The sequence below is a fragment of the Macaca thibetana genome, chromosome 6 (genome assembly GCF_024542745.1).
Source record: "Macaca thibetana thibetana isolate TM-01 chromosome 6, ASM2454274v1, whole genome shotgun sequence".
In the NCBI taxonomy this organism is placed as follows: domain Eukaryota; kingdom Metazoa; phylum Chordata; class Mammalia; order Primates; family Cercopithecidae; genus Macaca; species Macaca thibetana.
In genome coordinates, this window is record NC_065583.1 from 138,549,224 (window position 1) to 138,568,594 (window position 19,371).

At 38.3% G+C, this 19,371-nt stretch overlaps 1 protein-coding gene and 1 pseudogene across 5 annotated transcripts in view; one reads left to right on the forward strand and one right to left on the reverse strand.

Annotated features, from left to right (window-relative positions):
- The window catches only part of WDR70 (WD repeat domain 70), a 422,645-nt gene that overhangs the window by 165,012 nt on the left and 238,262 nt on the right, over positions 1 to 19,371 (forward strand). For all 5 annotated transcript variants that reach the window (XM_050794508.1, XM_050794509.1, XM_050794510.1 and 2 more), the window contains one exon: positions 18,022 to 18,098. In XM_050794508.1, coding sequence (XP_050650465.1) covers positions 18,022 to 18,098 — 77 coding nt within the window. The remainder of the gene's footprint in view (positions 1 to 18,021; positions 18,099 to 19,371) is intronic.
- On the reverse strand, positions 7,064 to 8,306 carry LOC126957020 (BTB/POZ domain-containing protein KCTD9-like; annotated as a pseudogene).

Sequence of the window (19,371 nt, forward strand, 5' to 3'; positions counted from 1 at the left end):
GCCATTTATTTTTAAATTACATAACTAAGGTGGAGAAGGCAGGTTCAGGATACCTTAGAATGCTTGGACATTTTAGTGGGAGATATCTCCATTAGCAGACCTTAGTCACGGAAGTTAGAAGAGTTTTCAAATGTTTTATTTATTTTCGAATAGTACATGTAGTCATTCTGATACCCAGCCATTCCAAAAAAATGGCACTTATTATTTGGAGATGAAATATATTAGTCATGTCTTTTTACTGGTGAATACTTTTTCTTAAGAACTTAAAATATTTAATTTTTATTAAAATAACTGTTTTGGGTTTATTTTTGTTTTCTTAAGTAAAAGAAAACTGTTAACTTAAGGTTTTAATAATAGATATAACTAAAAAATTGAATGATTTGAAGTACATTTTATTTCTTTCCATATTCTAAATATTTACCGAAGCTTTTATCTAATAGAAACTTCTTAACATTGGCTTCTACCCTTTTGACGTGTCTCCATCATTTTTGGAGTACTTTCTTACATTTTGGCACAGCAAGATGTTCCAGGGTCATCTTATATTTTCCCTGACTTGATCCTACCTATTTTTCTAGTGATCCGTGGCTTCATTCAACAGGGAAGTCAATTTAGAAATTAAGATTTGGTACTCTGGATATATTCATTGCTGTTGGGTGCCATTGCTTCTAGCCTCAAAAGACAAAGCTAGGAGGGAGATAAACCAATCTAAAAGTTAAAATATGTAAAAAATTATGAGTTCATTTGGATACATCTAATTCTAATACAACTTTCTAGCCTTTTCCCGTTCCATATTCGTAATTCACTTCTCCAACAGTGAAGAACGTGGCTTTTAACATCATAATTATATTTACTCATTTGTTCAGTGTTACAGTACATGGAAAGTAGTTTCAGAATTGCTACACCCAAAGCTCTTGTTGTAGTATGAATTCTAAGATGGCTCCTAAGAGTCCCGGCACTTCTCCTTGAATGTAGTTGTGAACTATAAGTATAATGGGCTAGTCACTCCTATGGTTACATTATAGACACAATGGACTTTAAGAAAGGAAGATTGCCTTCAGTGGATCCAGCCTCATCAGGTGAGCACTTAAAAGCAGTTGGGTTCTTCCTGGCAAAAGGTATTCTAAGTGTAAGAGGGACTTGATGTCAGGGAGATTCTCTGCTGCTGGTTTTGAAGATGAAATCAGAACTTGTGAGTGATGAATTTGAATATATAGGCAAGGAGATTTCTAAGCAAAATGTTGAAGTTGCTGCCTGGTTTCTTCTTGCTTCTTATAGTGAAATATGAGAAAACCAAGGGAAGTTTTGTTAAAAGGGAACCAAGACTAGATGATTTAGTTAATTTTTAGCCTATCGAGATGACAAAGGATGCTAACATACAGCAATAACTTCTGAAAACATAGTGTGGAGAAAGCCAGAGATGTGGCTGTATAATAACTTCAGAAAGATCAAAAGGTGAGAGTATTCAGTCACATTGGACTCTTCCAAGAAATTAAGGGTGCGCCTCATAGATCTTCTTAGCCAAACCAGCTGATGTCTAGGAAGCTTAAGAGTATTGCTCCTTAACCAGTTAAACAACAGCTATAGATAAAAAACAGGTTGTTCTGCAAAGATTTGTGGGCATGGCTTTTATCATTACTCAATATGTTTGTTTTTTACAGAATCGCATTAATTTTCTGTTGCTCTATAACAAATTACCAAAAACCAGGGACTTAGTACACCCCCAATTTATTACCTAACAGCTGTTTAGGTCAGAAGTCTGGCACAATGTGGCTACATTTCTCTGCTGAGGGTCTCACAGACTGAAATCAGGATGTCAGTAAGACTGCACTCTACCAGGTCAGCATTCCTAGTGCATTCCTTGCCACATAGATCCCTCTGTCTTCAAGGTCAGCAAAGGAGAATCTTTCTCATGTTGCTTCTAGTGGAGATTGCACATAGTGTCTAGAAAGCTAAGAGTAGCCCCAGCTGACAGGCAGCAAGCAAATAGAGATCACAGTTCTACAACCACAAGGAACTTGTATTCTGCCAGCAACCAGAATAAACTTGGAAGCAGATTCTTTCCCAGAACCTCTAGAAAATAGTACAGTCCTACTAACATCCTGATTTCAGTCTGTGAGATCCTGAGCAGAGAATCTAGCTACATTGTGCCAGGCTTCTGACCTATGCAGCTGTTAGGTAATAAATCAGAGGTGTACTCGGTCGCTAGGTTTTTAGTAATTTGTTACAGAGCAATGGAAAACTAATGCAGTTCTATAAAAACCAAACATATTAAGTAATGATGAAAGTCCTTGAGGAATTGTTAGGGATTGTGATCAAACAAAGAGCAGGAGTTAGCTTTTGGGTAGGAGGAGAAAATACTTTTTTTTTTTTAAGATGGAGTCTCACTCTGTCGCGCAGTGGCGCGATCTCTGCTCACTGCAACCTCTGCCTCCTGGGTTCGAGCGATTCTCCTGCTTCAGCCTCCCAAGTAGCTGGGATTACAGGCGCCCACCACCATACCTGGCTAATTTTTGGATTTTTATTAGAGACAGGGTTTCATCATGTTGATCAGGCTGGTCTCGAACTCCTGACCTCAAATGATCCACCTGCCTCGGCCTCCCAAAGTGCTGGGATTACAGGTGTGAGCCACCGCACCCGGCCGGAGTACTTTTGCACTGGAAATGGAAGGGATAAGAATGAGCTCATATGCAGCTATATTTATAAGTGGTACCCTGAGATAGGAAATGAATAATGCCACCATCTATTAGCAGAGTCATTTCCTAGTTTTGTATTGGGAGATACTGAGATAGGGCCTTCAGTAGAATTGTAAAGACGTAGAATAGCTTTTGATGGTTGTAAGAGAAACATTACTGGAAGAATTATGGAAGTATTATGGGCTACGAAATGTAAATTTGTAGAAACAATCATTCTGCATGTTCATATCCTATTCTTGAGTCTTATTCAGGAGCCTAGGTATTTGGATGGACTACAGTGACTGCAGGGGAGAACAGGGGGAGGTTATTTTGGAATAAAAGCACTTCATTGTAGATTCAACAAAAGGACACTCAGGATTCTGCTGAGAGAGTGGTTAAAGTTTAGGATATTGAAAATTTAAAAATTTAAAAAACTGCAAGATAGGAGGTTGTGTGGCCAGTAAGTGGAATATCTAGAGCCTGAAACATATTTGGTGATAAATATTTGTTAAATCAGTAAATATTGAGAGTTCAGGATTTTAGAAACATATTATGACCATTCATGGTAGTGGCAGAATTAGCCATAGTTGGCACTGCTGAAATATCTTGTAACAAGTCATCAGAATTGAGTAGGCCAAGGAAGATTGAATTTGTTTTTGAGGTATTCAAATGGATATTAAAATTACTCAGGAATTAGACTTGGACGTTAGAATCCTTGGTTTATGCAAGCAAATGACTAAGAGTGTGTTGGGGTTGGCAAATCATGGCCTTAGGGCAAATCCAGCCACCACCCTGTTTTTGTAAATAAAAGTTTTATTGGAACATAGACACATCCATTAATTTACTATTCCCTGTGGCTCCCTTTGAATTGCAGTGGTAGAGCTGAGTAGTTGCAGCAGAGAGCATGTGACCCACAAAGCCTAAAATGTGATCTGATGCTTTAGAAAAAATGTGTGCAAATTCCTGCATTTAAGGTATGAATATTCTCCCCAGCGAAATGTATTCACACAAATTTTTGTTGACCATTTCAGGAGATCTGATAATTCCTGAAAGCTGGTGATTGGAATCTAGTTAAGAACTTTTGGATCTCAGTTCCCAGTATATTCCCTGCTGTTTTCCGCTGCATTTTGTCTCTTCTTAGGGGTAGGCTTTGTTAGCTCATCATGCCAAAGGCATGAGTACTTTTATTTTGTGGGTCATGGAGCCCCAAATCATTCAGTAACTACAGATGGCACTGTTACAAAGGGAGCTGTTTTTATAACTCTTGTCATTGGGGCAGCCACAAGAGTACAGGCAGATTATCAGCAATCTCTGTCTCTGTCTCTCTGTCTCTCTCTCTGTCTCTCTCTCTCTCTCTCTGTGTGTGTGTGTGTGTGTGTGTGTTTTGAGGAAACCGGAAACCAATGTTGGTCATGGATAATTAATGTCCTCTCTCAAAGTATAGCATATTATGAGAAATAAATACTTGCTTAATTCTTTTTTCTAGGCTATTTCTAGTTAAGGCTGTTAAATAAAGGAAGAGATATTTTTCAGGAGTGCCTATGTTTAGATAAGGGAAGAAGAGAGAAAAAGTAGTTTATTTGATGAAAAAGTGTTTAGTCACTAACTGTTCTTTAATAGGTGTCTCTTTAAAAGTTTTTCCACTAATGTTAGTCATGGTACTGAATCTGTTTAGATCCATTTAAGAATCCTTAGTTGAACTTCATTTTGTTATGACTAATTTTGGTCACTGTTTGAACACAAGGGCACTTAACATTCCCATTGCCTTTGTCATGCTCCTGTCTTTACAAATAAGAAACAACATTCACAGTCTTGTAGATTTTTTCCATTTAATCTACTATCTGTGTTCTTTTTCTGGGTACTTAACAGCGAAGGTGACCACATGTCCTTTTATCCTAATGGGAGGTGAAATCAGCTGGACTTTCTGGGTTGGGTTGGGGACTTGGAGAACTTTTCTGTCTAGCTAAAGGATTGTAAATGCAACAATCAGGGCTTGTGTCTAGCTAAAGGTTTGTAAACGCACCAGTTAGCACTCTGTAAAATGGACCAATCAGCACTCTGTAAAACGGACCAATCAGCAGGATGTGGGTGGGGCCAAATAAGGGAATAGAAGCTGGATACCCGAGCCTGCAGTGGCAACCCGCTAGGTTCCACCTCCACGATGTGGATGCTTTGTTCTTTGGCTCTTCACAATAAATCTTTCTGCTGCTCACTCTTTGGGTCTGCATTACCTTTATAAAGAGCTGTAACACTCACTGCGAAGGTCTGCAAGGTCTGTGGCTTCACTCCTGAAGTCAGGGAGACCACGAACCCACCGGAAAGAAGAAACAACTCCGGATGCGCCACCTTTAAGAGACAGTCACTGCGAAGGTCTGCGGCTTCATTCCTGAAGTCAGCGAGACCACGAACCCACTAGAAGGAAAAAACTCTGGACACATCTGAACATCTGAAGGAACAAACTCTGGACACACCATCTTTGAGAATTGTAACACTCACTGCTGAGGGTCCATGACTTCATGCTTGAAGTCAGCAAGACCAAGAACCCACCGGAAGGAACCAATTCCGGACACGCTAATATCTTCTGCAATAGGGGTAATTTTCTTTTATTAAAAAATAACCTTTCTATTCCAAGGTGATATTTCAACTCTAAGCAATAAATATCAGTAAAAGAGCTGCTTTCTGGGGTCTGCCTTTAAGACCTGCATGGGTTGAGGGAGTTGTTGGGCTGCTGTTTAGACAAAGTACAAGAAGTATGGTTCTAAGGTTGGAATTGAGTAGCAGCCGTCTGTAGAATTCTTGAGTCTGGGAATGAGGAGAGGAAGCTGGTAAACTAGGAACTGACATAAGCAGGCTGTGCATTGGATTAAGAGACTAGGCAGAGACGTCAGTGGAGATGGAGCTTAGTTATCAGTGGAGGAGAATGAGAGTACGGTGTAGTGTACAAGATTGGGGAAGACAAGGTAGTTTAGAATCTAAGTCCTCAAAATCTGGGCATGTCTTGGATTATTGGAATGTTTCTTTTATTGCAAATCATGAACTGGTTTCCTGGCTCAGAGGCACATATCTAATGGGGCAAAATCAGACCAGATCCCTGTTAACCACTAGTGACTAGAAATTATTTTCTTTCTTTTCTTTCACTCCTCTTTTTTCCTCCCTCCCTGCATCCTTCTTTCCCTCCCTCCCTCTCACCCCCTCCCTCCATCTTCCCTTCATCCTCCCTCCTCCCTCCCTTTTCCCTCCCTCCCTTTTCCCTTCCCTTCCCTCTTCCCTTTCCTTTCCTTCTGCATGCAATCTGGCCTTTGGCCACAGTTCTATACTGAGAACTGTGAGGGAGTACAATGAGCTATTTCTTTGCCCTGAAGTTGTTTGCCCTTGATAATAGGTATTTTCTTTTTCTCTCTTTTTTTAAATTTTTTTTTCTTAAGCGTAGGCTGACAAATTTCTACTTTCAAAAGAGATTAATGGGACCCTTTCAAAAGAGATTAATGGGACCCTTGGAAATCCTTTGGATTTAAATCATTTTATTTTTTAGTACTTTGGTTGCACAAATTTTTTTATTTGTTTGGTATTTGGTAAATACCAAAATACCATTTGGTAAATTATTTGGTATTTGAATTAAATGAATATTAATGATGTACCTTGGTTTTTTGGTTTTGAAGTATATTCCTATGCTTGTGCCGATTGTATGGGAAAACTAGGCTAATAGTGTGAATGGAATTGCTTGGTCTGGTGTTGAGTGGAACTTGCCTAGAATGAAATTTTGAGAAATGCTCATTTATAGATAGTGTTGTAGTGATAGGTAAGTTCTTCCTCCATCCAGAGTTCCACTGTACCTTTGGAATGACAGTGATGTACAATGATGTCTTTCTTTCCACTCTGTCTCAATCAGTAAGAACTGGATATTACTTTAATTTAGCCACTGTTTTGTTCTAAAAAGTAAACATTATAAAAATGAACCTGAAAGGAGTCTTAGGGAGTCTGATCTCACCATATTCATATAGTGTGGCAGGTATTTAAAGAGGGGAGGCATCACTAAAGCTATTTATAAACCTGAACTTTTCAAAGTTTTCATAAAGTTTTAACAATTTAAATATCCATACTGCTTCTAGGTATTCAATAAATAAAATTGCATATGTAGTGCTTTCCATAAATTAAAATGCTCAAATGCATCTCAAACCAAGATGGTATTTCCACATCATGCCTATTTAAAAGCAAATATAATAAATACTATTCCTGGTCATAAAACCAGGTAAACGCCCCTACCCCGTTCAGAAGGCAGCAATATCTAGTTTCCCTACACCTATTAATGAGTGCTTTTCTGTTAAAAATCAGAATATGGAAAAAAAGTCAATTTTTTCCCTTACGCACCACTAAGAAACAAGCCTAATCCTCTAAATGTTTTTTAAAAATTTCCTTGCAGTGTTACTTCTAGACAACTGAGTGGGTGGAGAAAGAAAAGTGATAAGGAAAGCGTTTTCATCTTGTACATCTTCCTTCAGCCCCTGAAATTCTCGTCTGACATTTTGTGACATGTATAGTGGTGTCAGCATCTCTTCAAATATAGCTTCCTTCACGTTGGACCCTCTCAAGTTGGCTTCTTGGAGATGATCACACCCAGACAGATCACAGTTCTCTAAATCAGTTCCTGAGGTAGCTGCTCTCAGGTTAATTCCTGTCATCTGACTTCCTTCCATATCCACACCTATCGGATTAGCACCTTCTAAATTGGCTTTAAGACCAGAAGGATCCTCAAAATTACAGTTTCAGAGATGTTCCCTCTTCATTAGAACAGAGCATCTTGACTTCCTGGAGATTTGCACAGTCAAGCACTGATCCGGAGAGATCAGCTCATACAAGATTTGCACAGCAAAGATTTGCATGTGCAAGACTGCAGCAGCATAAATTGACCATTTTGAGGTTAATGTATCGAAGGTCCCAACGAGAAAGATCAGAACCACTGAAGTTCAAACTCTGGCATCGCAGTTCTGACTTGGTTGGAGTTGCTAGCAGAAATTGGACAAATTCCTTTCGGGATATTGGTGAATGATCCTCCGGTGGTTGAGAATTCTTTATTGCCACTTCTAGGTGTTCAATCAATGAGTCAATACCAAAAAATCTTGCTTCTTCTAACACACCCAATAAATTAATGCCATCATTTACAATGAGCTGTCCATGATGCAGGTAGTTCAAAATGGGTTCAAAGTACTCAGGACTTCGGTCAATTAAGAAAGCTCCTCTATGATCTTGCTTATTTCCCCAGACACCTCTGTCCTTAAGCATGTGGGCCAGCATACTGTCAGGTTCTTTATTCACTAAAGTGCTCCATGTAGTTGTAAAGTACCGCCCTCCTACATTTAATGTTAGCCAGTCTGTGTGGAATCCTAACAATCCTTCCGGAGGCTTAGAATCTGTCTGAAGATCAATAAATGGCTCTTCTTCTCACACAAATAAAACATCATCATCCCTGATCAAAGCAATATCATCAATCAGTCCACCTTTCTCATTATACACACTGGCGTCTTTTATGCCAAGTTTACTGCTAGCCACAGAAAGCAAATCAGATAAAGTTCCATATATAGCAACCACCTTTCCGTTCTTGGGGCTGCCGTTCAGGAACAGGGTCACCCGCCTCATTTCGCTGCCCCGCTGGGTCCTGACTGAGCCACCACCCTCCTACCTGGTCGTCCTCCCACCTTTTTCTCCTCCCGCCTTTCCCTTCCCTCCACCCACTCGGATTCACCTCCCTTTGCCACCTTCCTGCCCTTGGGGACGCACCACACACACACACACACACACACACACACTCTGTCCCACACCCAGGGCTTGACCAGTCATCCTACTACTACAGCTTTTAAATATTTCTTACATATTAGCAAACGTAAATTTAAATTTGGTAGGGTGTTTTCCAACTTTTTTTTCTTTTTAAAAATGGTTTTGACTATTCTAATTTCTTTACTTTTTCATGTAAATTTTAGAATCACCCTGTCTATATCTACAAATAATCTTGTTAGAATTATTTTGTGGATACATTCTTTTTGTACATATTTATGGGGTACATGTGATATTATATGTAGAGAATATGTAATCAAGTTTAAATATTTGAGGTATCCATCATCTTGAACATTTATTGTTTCTATGTGTTGGGAAGATTTCTAGTTTTCCCGTCTAGCTATTTTAGAATACACGAGACATTGTCATTAATTGTAGTCACCCTACTGTGCTGTCAAACATGAGAACTTATTCTTTCTAACTGTGTGTTTGAACCTATCAACTGACTTCTCTTTATCTTCTCCCCTCCCCTACACTTCTTAGACACTGGTAACTATCATTCTAGTCTCTCTGCTTCCACAAGATCACCCTGTTGGAATTTTCTTTGGAATTATTTTGAGTCTAAAGATCAATTTGGAGAATTGATGTTTTCACTGTTTTGAGGTTTCTGATTTATCAGCACAGTATATCTCCCCACTTATTTAGGCCTTCTGTTTCTTTCACATACATTTTATAGTATATCGACATAGGGATCCTGATTATATTAGATTTATACCTAAGCATTTTGTTTGTTTGAGTTATTACAAATAGGACTGTTTAAAATAGTTTTTGGTTTCTAACTGTTCATTGGTAGTGCGTAGAAATTTTATTGCTTTTTTTGAAATTTTTTTTTAATAGATTCCGTGGGATTTTCTACATAAATGGTCATTGTGTCTTGGAATGAATGTTTTACAATCTGAATGCCTTTTATTTTTTTTTCCAGCCTTATTGTACTTACTAGGACTTCCAGATTGACGTTGAATGTGAATGTGGTGGGTTAGGTATCTTTGCTTAAAACCTGACTTTTAGAGACACTATTTGATCTTTTACCATTAAATATGTTGTTAAACTGTAGGTTTTTTGTATGTACCTATTATGGACTGAATGTTTGTATCCCTCAAAAATTTATATATTGAAGCCATCACCTGCAATGTTATAGTATTAGGAGGTGGGGGCCTTTGGGAAATAATTAGTGTAGGTGAGGTCATGAGGGTGGATTCTCTATGATGCGATTAGTGCCCTTCAGAGCCTCCACTCTCCTGACCGTATGAAGATACAGGAGAAGGTGGCCCATCTGCAAGCCGGGAAGAGATCCCTCACCAACTTCCAGAATTATGAGAAATAAATATATGGTGGTTAAGCCACCCAGTCTGTGGTCTTTTGTTATAGCAACCCTAGCTGACTAAGACAATATGCTTTATCAAGTTGAGTAAGTTCTTTTCTATCACTGATTGACTGAGAGTTTTTATCATGAATGGATGTTGAGTTTTGTCGAATGCCTTTTCTGAGTTTTTTATCTTATTCTGTTAATGTGGTTAATTACATTGATTTTGATTGTTAAACCAGACTTGTATTCTTGGAACAAAGCTTTCTTGGTTGCAATGTACTATTCCTTTTACATACTAGTTTAATATTTTTTCAAAGATCTTAGCTTTTATGTTGATGAGGGATGTTGCTTTGTAGCTTTCTTATGTCATATTGTACTTGATTTTGGTATCAGAGTAATTCTAGCTTTGTAAAATGAATTTGGAAGTGTACCATTCAATTCTCTTTTGGGGAAACTATTGTGAAAAAGTGGTGTTATGTCTTCCTTAAATGTTTGGTAGCGTTTGCCAGTATAGCCAACTGGGCTGGGGTTTTCTTTTCTGTTTTTGAAAGCTTTTAACTATGAATTCAGTATATTTAGTGGATATAGGACTATTCGAACTATTCCTTCCTCTAAGTTACCGAATTTATGTGCATAAGATTATTATAATAGTAATATTTCTTTGGGGTCAGTAGTGATATATCTCCTAATTTTCCCTGAATTGGTTGGTAATTTGTGTCTTCTCTCTTTCCTTTTCTTGTTCTGGCTAAAAGTTTATCAACTTTATTGATTTATTTCCTTCTACTTGCCTTCTTTTTCTAGTATTTTAAGATGGATGCTTTAATTATTAATTTGAGACTTTTCTTATTTTCTAATAGAAATGCTCTAAGCATTTCTTTCACTGTGTCCTACAACGTTGAGATGTTATATTTTCATTTTTATTCAGTTCACTTGGGATTACCTTTTTGACCCATGGGTTATTAGTGTGATGTTTAAATATACAAGTATTTGAGACTTTTCTTATTGGCTTCTAATTTAATTCTCTTATGATCTAGAAACATACTTAAAAAAAAATTAAAAACAACAAAAAATTTCTGGCCTCAAGTGACCCTCCCACCTTGGCAGCCTCTCAAAGTACTGAGATTATAGGCATGAGCCATCACACCCAGCCCTTGGAAACATATTTTGAATAATTTTAATTTTTGAAATATCTGATGAAGTGTGTTTTGTGACTTAGAATATGATTTTAGTGCATATTTTGTGTGCACTTGTAAAGAATGTGTACTCACTTGTCAACACTTAGTGCTGCTGCCTAGTCAAAGTTACTGTCGATCTTTGCATGCCTCATATTAACATCTTCCCAGTTGGACCTATAGATTCTTTTTTGTTTTTTTTCTTTTTCAACAGGCTTTCCTTCACTGAGCAGCCCTATAGATTCTTTTTGTTTGTTTGTTTGTTTAAACAGGCCTTCACTGAGCAGCCAGAAAAAGCGTTTAGTTTCTAGCCTGTGCAGCATAGCAGAAACCACATCTCTACAACAAATAAAAAATCAGCTGGGTGTAGTGGTGCTTGCCTTGTAGTCCCAGCTACTTGGGAGGCTGAGGTGGGTGGATCTCTTGAATTCAGGAGGTTGAGGCTGCAGTGAGCTGTGGTGGTCGCACCGCTGCACTTGAGCCTTAGCAACAGAGTGAGACTCTCATCTGTAAACAAACAAACACCCCCCCTAAAAAAACTTAATAAAATTATTTATTTTGGTATAATTTTAAACTTACAGAATAGCTGTAAGTTAAAAGGGGTATAAAGCTTCTTTATACTTCTTTTTCAGGTTTACCAATTGCTAACATTTTGTCTCATTGCTTTATTTTCACCTTACCCCTTCCTTCCTTTTCCCTCCTCCATTCCTCACTCCACTAATACAGACTAACCCACCTTCCTATCCCGCCTGTATATACACTCTCATATATATATATGTATATGCATATACATATAAATCACATATATATGTGTTTAATTTTCAGCTTTTGAAAGTAAGTTGTAAATGTCATCTCTTTTACTCCTAAATTCTTCAGTGAGGTTTTCCTAATAACATTACATTTTCATACATAATCATAATTTTCTTTTTTAAGAGACAGGGTCTTGCTTTGATGCCCAGGCTGGATTAGAATCCCTGGGCTCAAGCAATCCTTCTGCCTCAGCCTCCCTAGTAGCTGGGACTACCAGGCACAAGTTACCATGCCTGGTGGATAGCCATGAATTTAACACTGATAAAATACTATTATCTAAATCACATTCCATATTCATGCTTCACTGATTATCTCAACAGTCTCTCTAATGATTTTTTTCACCAGTTCCAGGCTCTGATCAAGATCACACATTGTGTATAATCATCGTATCTGTTGTCTCCTTTAATTGGTAATGGCTTCTCTGCATTATTTGGTCTTTATTTTTCCTTGACGTTTTATGAGGACTGCAGGTCAGTGATTTGATAAAATGTAGAATTTGATTTTACCTCATAGTTTGAATCAGGTTATGCACTTTTAGAAGGACTGTGACAGAAATAATATTGTGTCTTCATTTCTTCGTCATATCAGGAAGTATGTGATGTCAGTTTCAGTTTGTCCTTGCGTTGGTGATGTTCACCTAGATCACTTGTTTCAGGTGGTGTCTACCAGGTTTTTCCACTATAAAGTTACTGTGTTCTCATTGCAATTATTAAGTAATTTGCAGGGAGATGTTGAGACTTTGTAAATAATCATTTTCAAACTTTCCTCTATGGTTTTAGCATCTATTGATTCTTTCCTGAATCAGTTATTACTGATTGCAAAATGCTGATCTTTTAACTCTATCATTCATTTTATGTTTATCAGTAGCATTCCACTAAAAGGAAGAGCTTTCTTTGTATATTTATTATATTAGTATACACTCAATGGTTCTTGTCTTAGTCAATGGTTTATAATTAGTTACTATCATTATTTATCTTGATGCCCTAACTATTGCAGATTTAGCCAGCAGAAGGCTCTTCAACATGTGCTTTATCCTTTTAACATGTGTCCATCATCTTTGTAGTACTTTCTTTTTTTTTTTTTTTTTTTAATACAACAAAATATTCCACGTTCATCTTGCTCCTTTCCTATCCCGTCTCTGTAATCAATAATTTTTGCAAGAAGCCCTGGTTCCATTTAGGGGGACGTGATTGTTAGAGACCAGGATCTCTGTGTTAGTTTTGCTGGAGTATATTACTTCTAGACATTCTTAACATACAGAACTAGAGAATAACTAACACATATATACATATATAACAATTTAATCTACCTAGTAAAAAATCATGAGTTCACATTGCTACCCCTAATTTCTATTTAACATCAGAGAGTTCGTTCTAGTCTTCCCCCTTTTCACTTTTGTAACTATCTTCTCCAACAGGGCTAACCCTTACTCTAATTATCCCCAACACATTTCCTTCTTGGCTTAGTTCTTCATTATATTGGAGGCAGTTTCAGAATTGCTAATGTATACCATTGCAAAAAAGAAACAAAAGTATTAATTAGAATTCAATATTTATTTACAGTTCTTTTGGTCTTAGACTGAGAATATGTACTAGGTTCCTAGGGCTATTTTAACTAATTACTACAAACTTTGTGGCTTAAAACAACAGAAATTTATTCTTTTACTATTACAGAGGCCAGAAGGCTGAAATCAAGGTGTTGGCAAGATCAGGGTCTTTCCAATGGCTGTAGGCAAGAATGACCTTTCTTGCCCATTTCAGCTTCTGATGACTTGGGGTATTCCTTGGCTTGTATAACTCCGTTCTCTGCCTCTGTCTTTACATAGCCTTCTCTTTGTGTCTTCTCTTCTCTTTTTTAAATTTTATTTTAATTTTTTTTCTTGAGACGGGGTCTCATTGTGTTGCCCAGATTGGTGTGTAGTGGTGTGATCTCGGCTCACTGCAGTCTCCATCTCCTGGGCTCAAGCCATCCTCCACCTCATCCTCCCAAATAACTGGGACTACAGGCACCTGCCACCACACCTGGCTAATTTTTGTATTTTTTGTAGAGATGGGATTTAGCCATGTTGCCTAGGCTGGTCTCTAACTGAGCTCAAGTGATCTGCCTGCCTTGGCCTCCCAAAGTGTTGAGATTACAGGTGTGAGCCACCATGCCCAGTCGTCTTCTATCTCTTATAAGGACATTTAGATTTATCTCTGTCTTCTGTCTCTTATAAGGACATTGGATTTAGAGCCTGCACAGAATCATGTCTAGATTTTTTTGTTTCTGTTTTTGATACAGGGTCTTGCTGTCTTGCTCATGCTGAAGTGCGGTGGTGTGATAATGGCTCACTGCAGCCTCAACCTCTTGGGCCCAAGAGAACCTCCCCTCTCAGCCTTTCGAGTAGCTGTGACAGCCTTTCGAGTAGCTGTGACTACCATTGTGTGCCACCATGCCTGGATAATTGTTTTTCTTTTTTTTTTTGTAGAGATGGGGTTTTGCCATGTTGCCCAGGCTGGTCTCGAACTCCTGAGCTCAAGCAATCTGCCTATCTTGGCCTCCCAAAGAGCTGGGATTACTGGCATGAGGCACCGCACCCAGCCGAGATTCTTAATTATATCTGCAAATACCCTTTCCCAAAATAAGGTCATGTTTACATGTTCTTGGGATTAGAATATGGACATATCTTTTTGGGAGCCATCAACCCACTTATAGGGTAGATAGTTTTCTGTTTATTCTTTCAGTATATGTGTTACTCATTTTAAATGTAAGGTTGATTTGTTCCTGTTTATATTCAGTTTTTGGTTGTCCCATCCTTATTTTTTTGTGTGAATATGTAAAATGCTAACACTGTTCCAAAAGTCAAAAAATGAATAAAGAACCACAAACTATGATGTCTATTATTAAGGAAACGCACAGGTACTAAGGTAAAGAACAATCTCATGGGTCATGTTTACCTACATAGAGGACCAGGGAATACTTATTTGAGCAAGTGGCATGTAAACTGAGATTGAAATAATGAGAAGGAGCCAGTCATGGGAAAGTGGAAAAAAGAGCTTTCCAGCATATGGGAAAGCATATAAGAAGGGCCTGATATGGAGCAGAGCTGAGCGTATTGGAGGAACTGAAAGGAAGGAAGTGGCTGGTACGTGTTGGTCATGAGGGAACACAAAATAAGTGAAGTTGCAAGGAATGTGGAGCCAGAAAATAAAATTCGTTGTGGACTGTGTATATTAGAGTTCCCTAGAGGGACAGAACTAATGGAATATACATATAGGGAAGTTTATCAAGTATTAACTGGCATGATTGCAAAGTCCCACAATAGGCCATCTGCATGCTGAGGAGCAAGGAAGCTAGTCTGTGTGCCAAAGCTGAAGAACTTGGAGTCTGATGTTCGGGGGCAGGAAGCATCCAGCATGGGAGAAAGATGTAGGCTGGGAGGCTAGGCCAGTCTCTCATGTCACATTTTTCTGCCTGCTTATATTCTAACCGAACTGGCAGCTGATTAGATTGTGCCCACCCAGATTAAGGGTGGGTCTGCCTTTCCCAGCCCACTGACCCAAATGTTAATCTCTGTTGGCAACACCCCCACAGACACACTGAGGATCAATACTTTGTATCCTTCAATCCAATCAAGTTGACACTCAGTATTAACCATCACACTGTGTAAAAGGTTATAAAGCCAGCAAAAGGTTATATGCAGTGAAGTGGCATTTTAATTTAATTAAATTGATCAGTTTATTTATTTTGAGATGGTGTCTGACCCTGTCACCTAGGCTGGAGTGCACTGGTGCAGTTATAGCTCACTGTAACCTCCAACTCCTGGGTTCGAGTGATCCTCCCACTTTAGTCCCCTAATAACTGGAACTATAGATGTCTACCCTACACTCAGCTAAGTTTTTATTTTTATTTTTTGTTGAGACAGGATCTCACTCTGTTGCCCAGGCTGATCTCAAACTGCGGACCTTAAGTGATTGTTCTGCCTCAGCCTCCCAAAGTGCTGGGATTATAGTTATGAGCCACTGCCGACATTATGGCATATTTAGAACTATATATATACACACACACACACACGCACACACACATATATATATGTATTTTATTTCCATTAACTTTTATTTTAAGTTCTAGCGTACATGTGCAGGATATGCAGGTTTGTTATATAGGTAGATGTGTGCCATGGTGATTTGCTGCACAGATCAACCCGTCACCTAGGTATTAACCCCAGCATCCATTAGCTGTTCTTCCTGATATTCTCCCTCCCTCCACCCTGCGCCCCCGAGAGGCCCCAGTTCATGTTGTTCCTCTGACAATGTGTCCATGTGTTCTCATCTTCTCATTGTTCAGCTCCCACTTAAAAGTGAGAACATGCAGTGTTTGGTGTTCTGTTCCTGCATTAGAACTATATTTTTAAAGGATTATGCTGATTGCTATGTAGAGCACATGAGGTAAAATGAAAGCAGAGGTGAGCGCAGTGGCTCATCCTATAATCCCAGCACTTTGGAAGGCAAGGTGAGCGGATCACTTGATCCCAGGAGTTCAAAACCAGCCTGGGCAACATGGTGAGACCCCCTCTCTACAAAAAATGCAAAAATTAGCCAGGCATGAATTTTGGCTCATTGCTGTAATCCCAGTCACTTGGGAGGCTGAGACAGGAGGATCACTTCAGCCCAGGAGGCCAAGGCTACAGTAAGCTGTGCACACACCACTGCACCCCAGCCTGGGTGACAGAGTGAGACCCTGTCTCAAGAAAACAAAAAAAAAAAAAAGGAAAAAGCAGAGAGATTAATAACAAACCTGTTACAATACATATTAACTGATGTAGAAGCATGAGAGAATGTTGTGAGAGAATAAGTGATAGTGATGAAAATGAGAAAAGTGAATAGATTTTAGAAAGTGAATAGAAATAGAATGTATTTTGGATAGAATTGACAGGAATAGCTGGTGAATTGAATCTGTGTAGATAGAAGGTTTTAGGGGTATGGTTATGGGAATATTTAAGAACAACTTCCACATTTTTAGCTTGAGCTACTAGGAAAGAAACTGATAGAAAATAAAGTGAGCAGAAAGAATCAAGATTTTCCCTTGTACCTATTGTGTTCCAGATGGCTATGATATACAGATAGAAATGTCAAGTAGATAGTTGGATGTGCAAGCGTTGAGTTCAGGGGTGGAAAATGAGATCTCAGACTTGCCATCTAGTCCTTCCAGGTATTGGTTCAATTCATGCCTCTAACATGGCTAAGAGTCTCCACCTCCCCTCATTTGTATTCTGTAAACATGAACAGAATGGCAGGCCTTGGCCAGATACTGTTTGAGGCATTGTAGACAACTTTGGCTGAAGATGATCTCCAGGCCCATGTATCTTTCCAGAGAGTTACTGTTATTTTTCTTGTAAGTCATTTAAATGTGTCCATTTTACTTCTTTAATCATAGTTTTATTTTGAGCTGTGTCAGAGTAAGAGATACTGCAGTTATTATGCTAAAAAGGACCAGGCTCTTTTCTGTCCCACGTAAATCTGTCTTGCTGTATGAGACCACTCTAGCTGAGTTTGCTGCCTAAGAGGGAATTAGGCATTTGTGTGTATGTGTGTGTTTATGTTTGCTATGTACTCTAGTTGATTGGGTGTATATGTCAGTTTATATATACCAGCATCACATTGTTTTAATTATAGTATTTTTATATTCTCTATACTTAGTGGGGCTAATTTTCCCCAATCACTTAAAATATATTCTTCCTTTTCTCACATACATATTTTTACAGAGGCATTGTAGAATCAAGGTTGTTGACACATTTTTAGGAAATACGGATTTCCCTCCCAATTTCTTGCCTTCACCTTGCTTATTTGTAAATACTTTCTATTCTTGATTGTCTTCCACTGAAGAAAGGAGTTATGATCTTTGAAGAAGACCTGTCTTTCTTATTATGGCTTTACCTTTCTTTTTTTTCTCCCCCTAAAGAAAGGATGTCATTTTCCTCTCCATTTCCCACCTTATTAAGCACCTGTTACATACAAGCACTGAGTTAATTCCTGAGGTGGGCACGGGGTGGTACACAAAGAGCTAAAGCAAAATAAACAAAGCATGTTATGAGAGAAAATTGGGATAAAATAATATAGGTTTATAATTAAAATGGTACACTTTTGGGGGAACTAAAAATTTTTACATTTAAAAATGACATGTCAGTTTCTAGTCAGTTTATTTTTTACCTTTTTAAAACATCTTTTTTTTCCCCTTTGTCTTTATTTTTAAGGGTCATACAGCAATGCTTCATACTGGCTCATGGCATCCCAAAATAAAGGGAGAATTTATGACTTGCTCAAATGATGCGTGAGTATTGTTGATAATTCATCTAATACATTCATATCTTTAGATATTTAACATTTGTATTGTTACAATCTTGGCGGTAAAGTAGTAAGTGGAATATTAGGAATTCTGACTTTATATATTCCTTTTTTTAGAGGGAGTCTTGCTCTGTTGCCCAGGCTGGAGTGCAGTGGTACAGTCTTGGCTCACTGCAACCTCCACCTCCTGGGTTCAAGTGATTCTCCTGCCTCAGTCTCTCAAGTAGCTGGGATTACAGGTGCCCACCGCCACACCTGGCTAATTTTTGTATTTTAGTAGAGATGGGGTTTCACCATATTGGTCAGATTGGTCTCGAACTCCTGACCTCAAATGATCCGCCTGCCTCAGCCTCCCAAAGTGCTGAGATTACAGGCGTGAACCACTGCGCCCAGCCTGTATATTCTTGTTCTTTACTTTGATTTTATCTGATAGTGTAGTAGTTGATTAAACAAAAATAGACACTGTGAAAGCGAGAGTGGTATAAATTCCTGTAGAGTTTTTTAAGATTGGATCAGATTGATGCTATTAAGTGGACTCAAAGGGCTTTGAAGTTGTGACTATTTTTATAATAAAGACTTATTTCCATCTGAGTCTAATAGCTAACATAAGCTTATTGGCTCAGATTGATTTTGAAAGGAATAATCAAGGAAATTGATTAAATTTGGTGTAATTTCAGTTCATAATACCAGCATCACATTGAAGCAAATTAATGAAATTTTCTCGGTTATTAAATATTATTTTTTTTTTGAGATGGAGTTTTGTTCTTGTTGCTTAGGCTGGAGTGCAATGGCGTGATCTCAGCTCACTGTAACCTCCATCTCCTAGGTTCAAATGATTCTTCTACCTCAGCCTCCCAAGTAGCTGGAATTACAGGCGTGTGCCACCACACCAGGCTAATTCTGTATTTTTAGTAGAGATGGGGTTTCACCATGTTGGCCAGGCTGGTCTCAAACTCCTGACCTCAGGTGATCTGCCTGCCTCGGCCTCCCAAAGTGCTGGGATTATAGGTGTGAGCTACGACACCAGACCCTAAAATTTTTTTATTTTAATTTTTGTGAGTACACAGTAGGTATATGTATTTATGGGGTATGTGAGATATTTTGATACAGCCATGCAATGCATAATAATCACATCATGTAAAATGGGTATCTATCTTCTCAAGCATTTATCCTTTGTGTTACGAACAATCCAATTAAACTCTTTTAGTTATTTTGTTATGTTATGTTATGTTATGTTATTTTTTTTTTTTTTTTTTTTT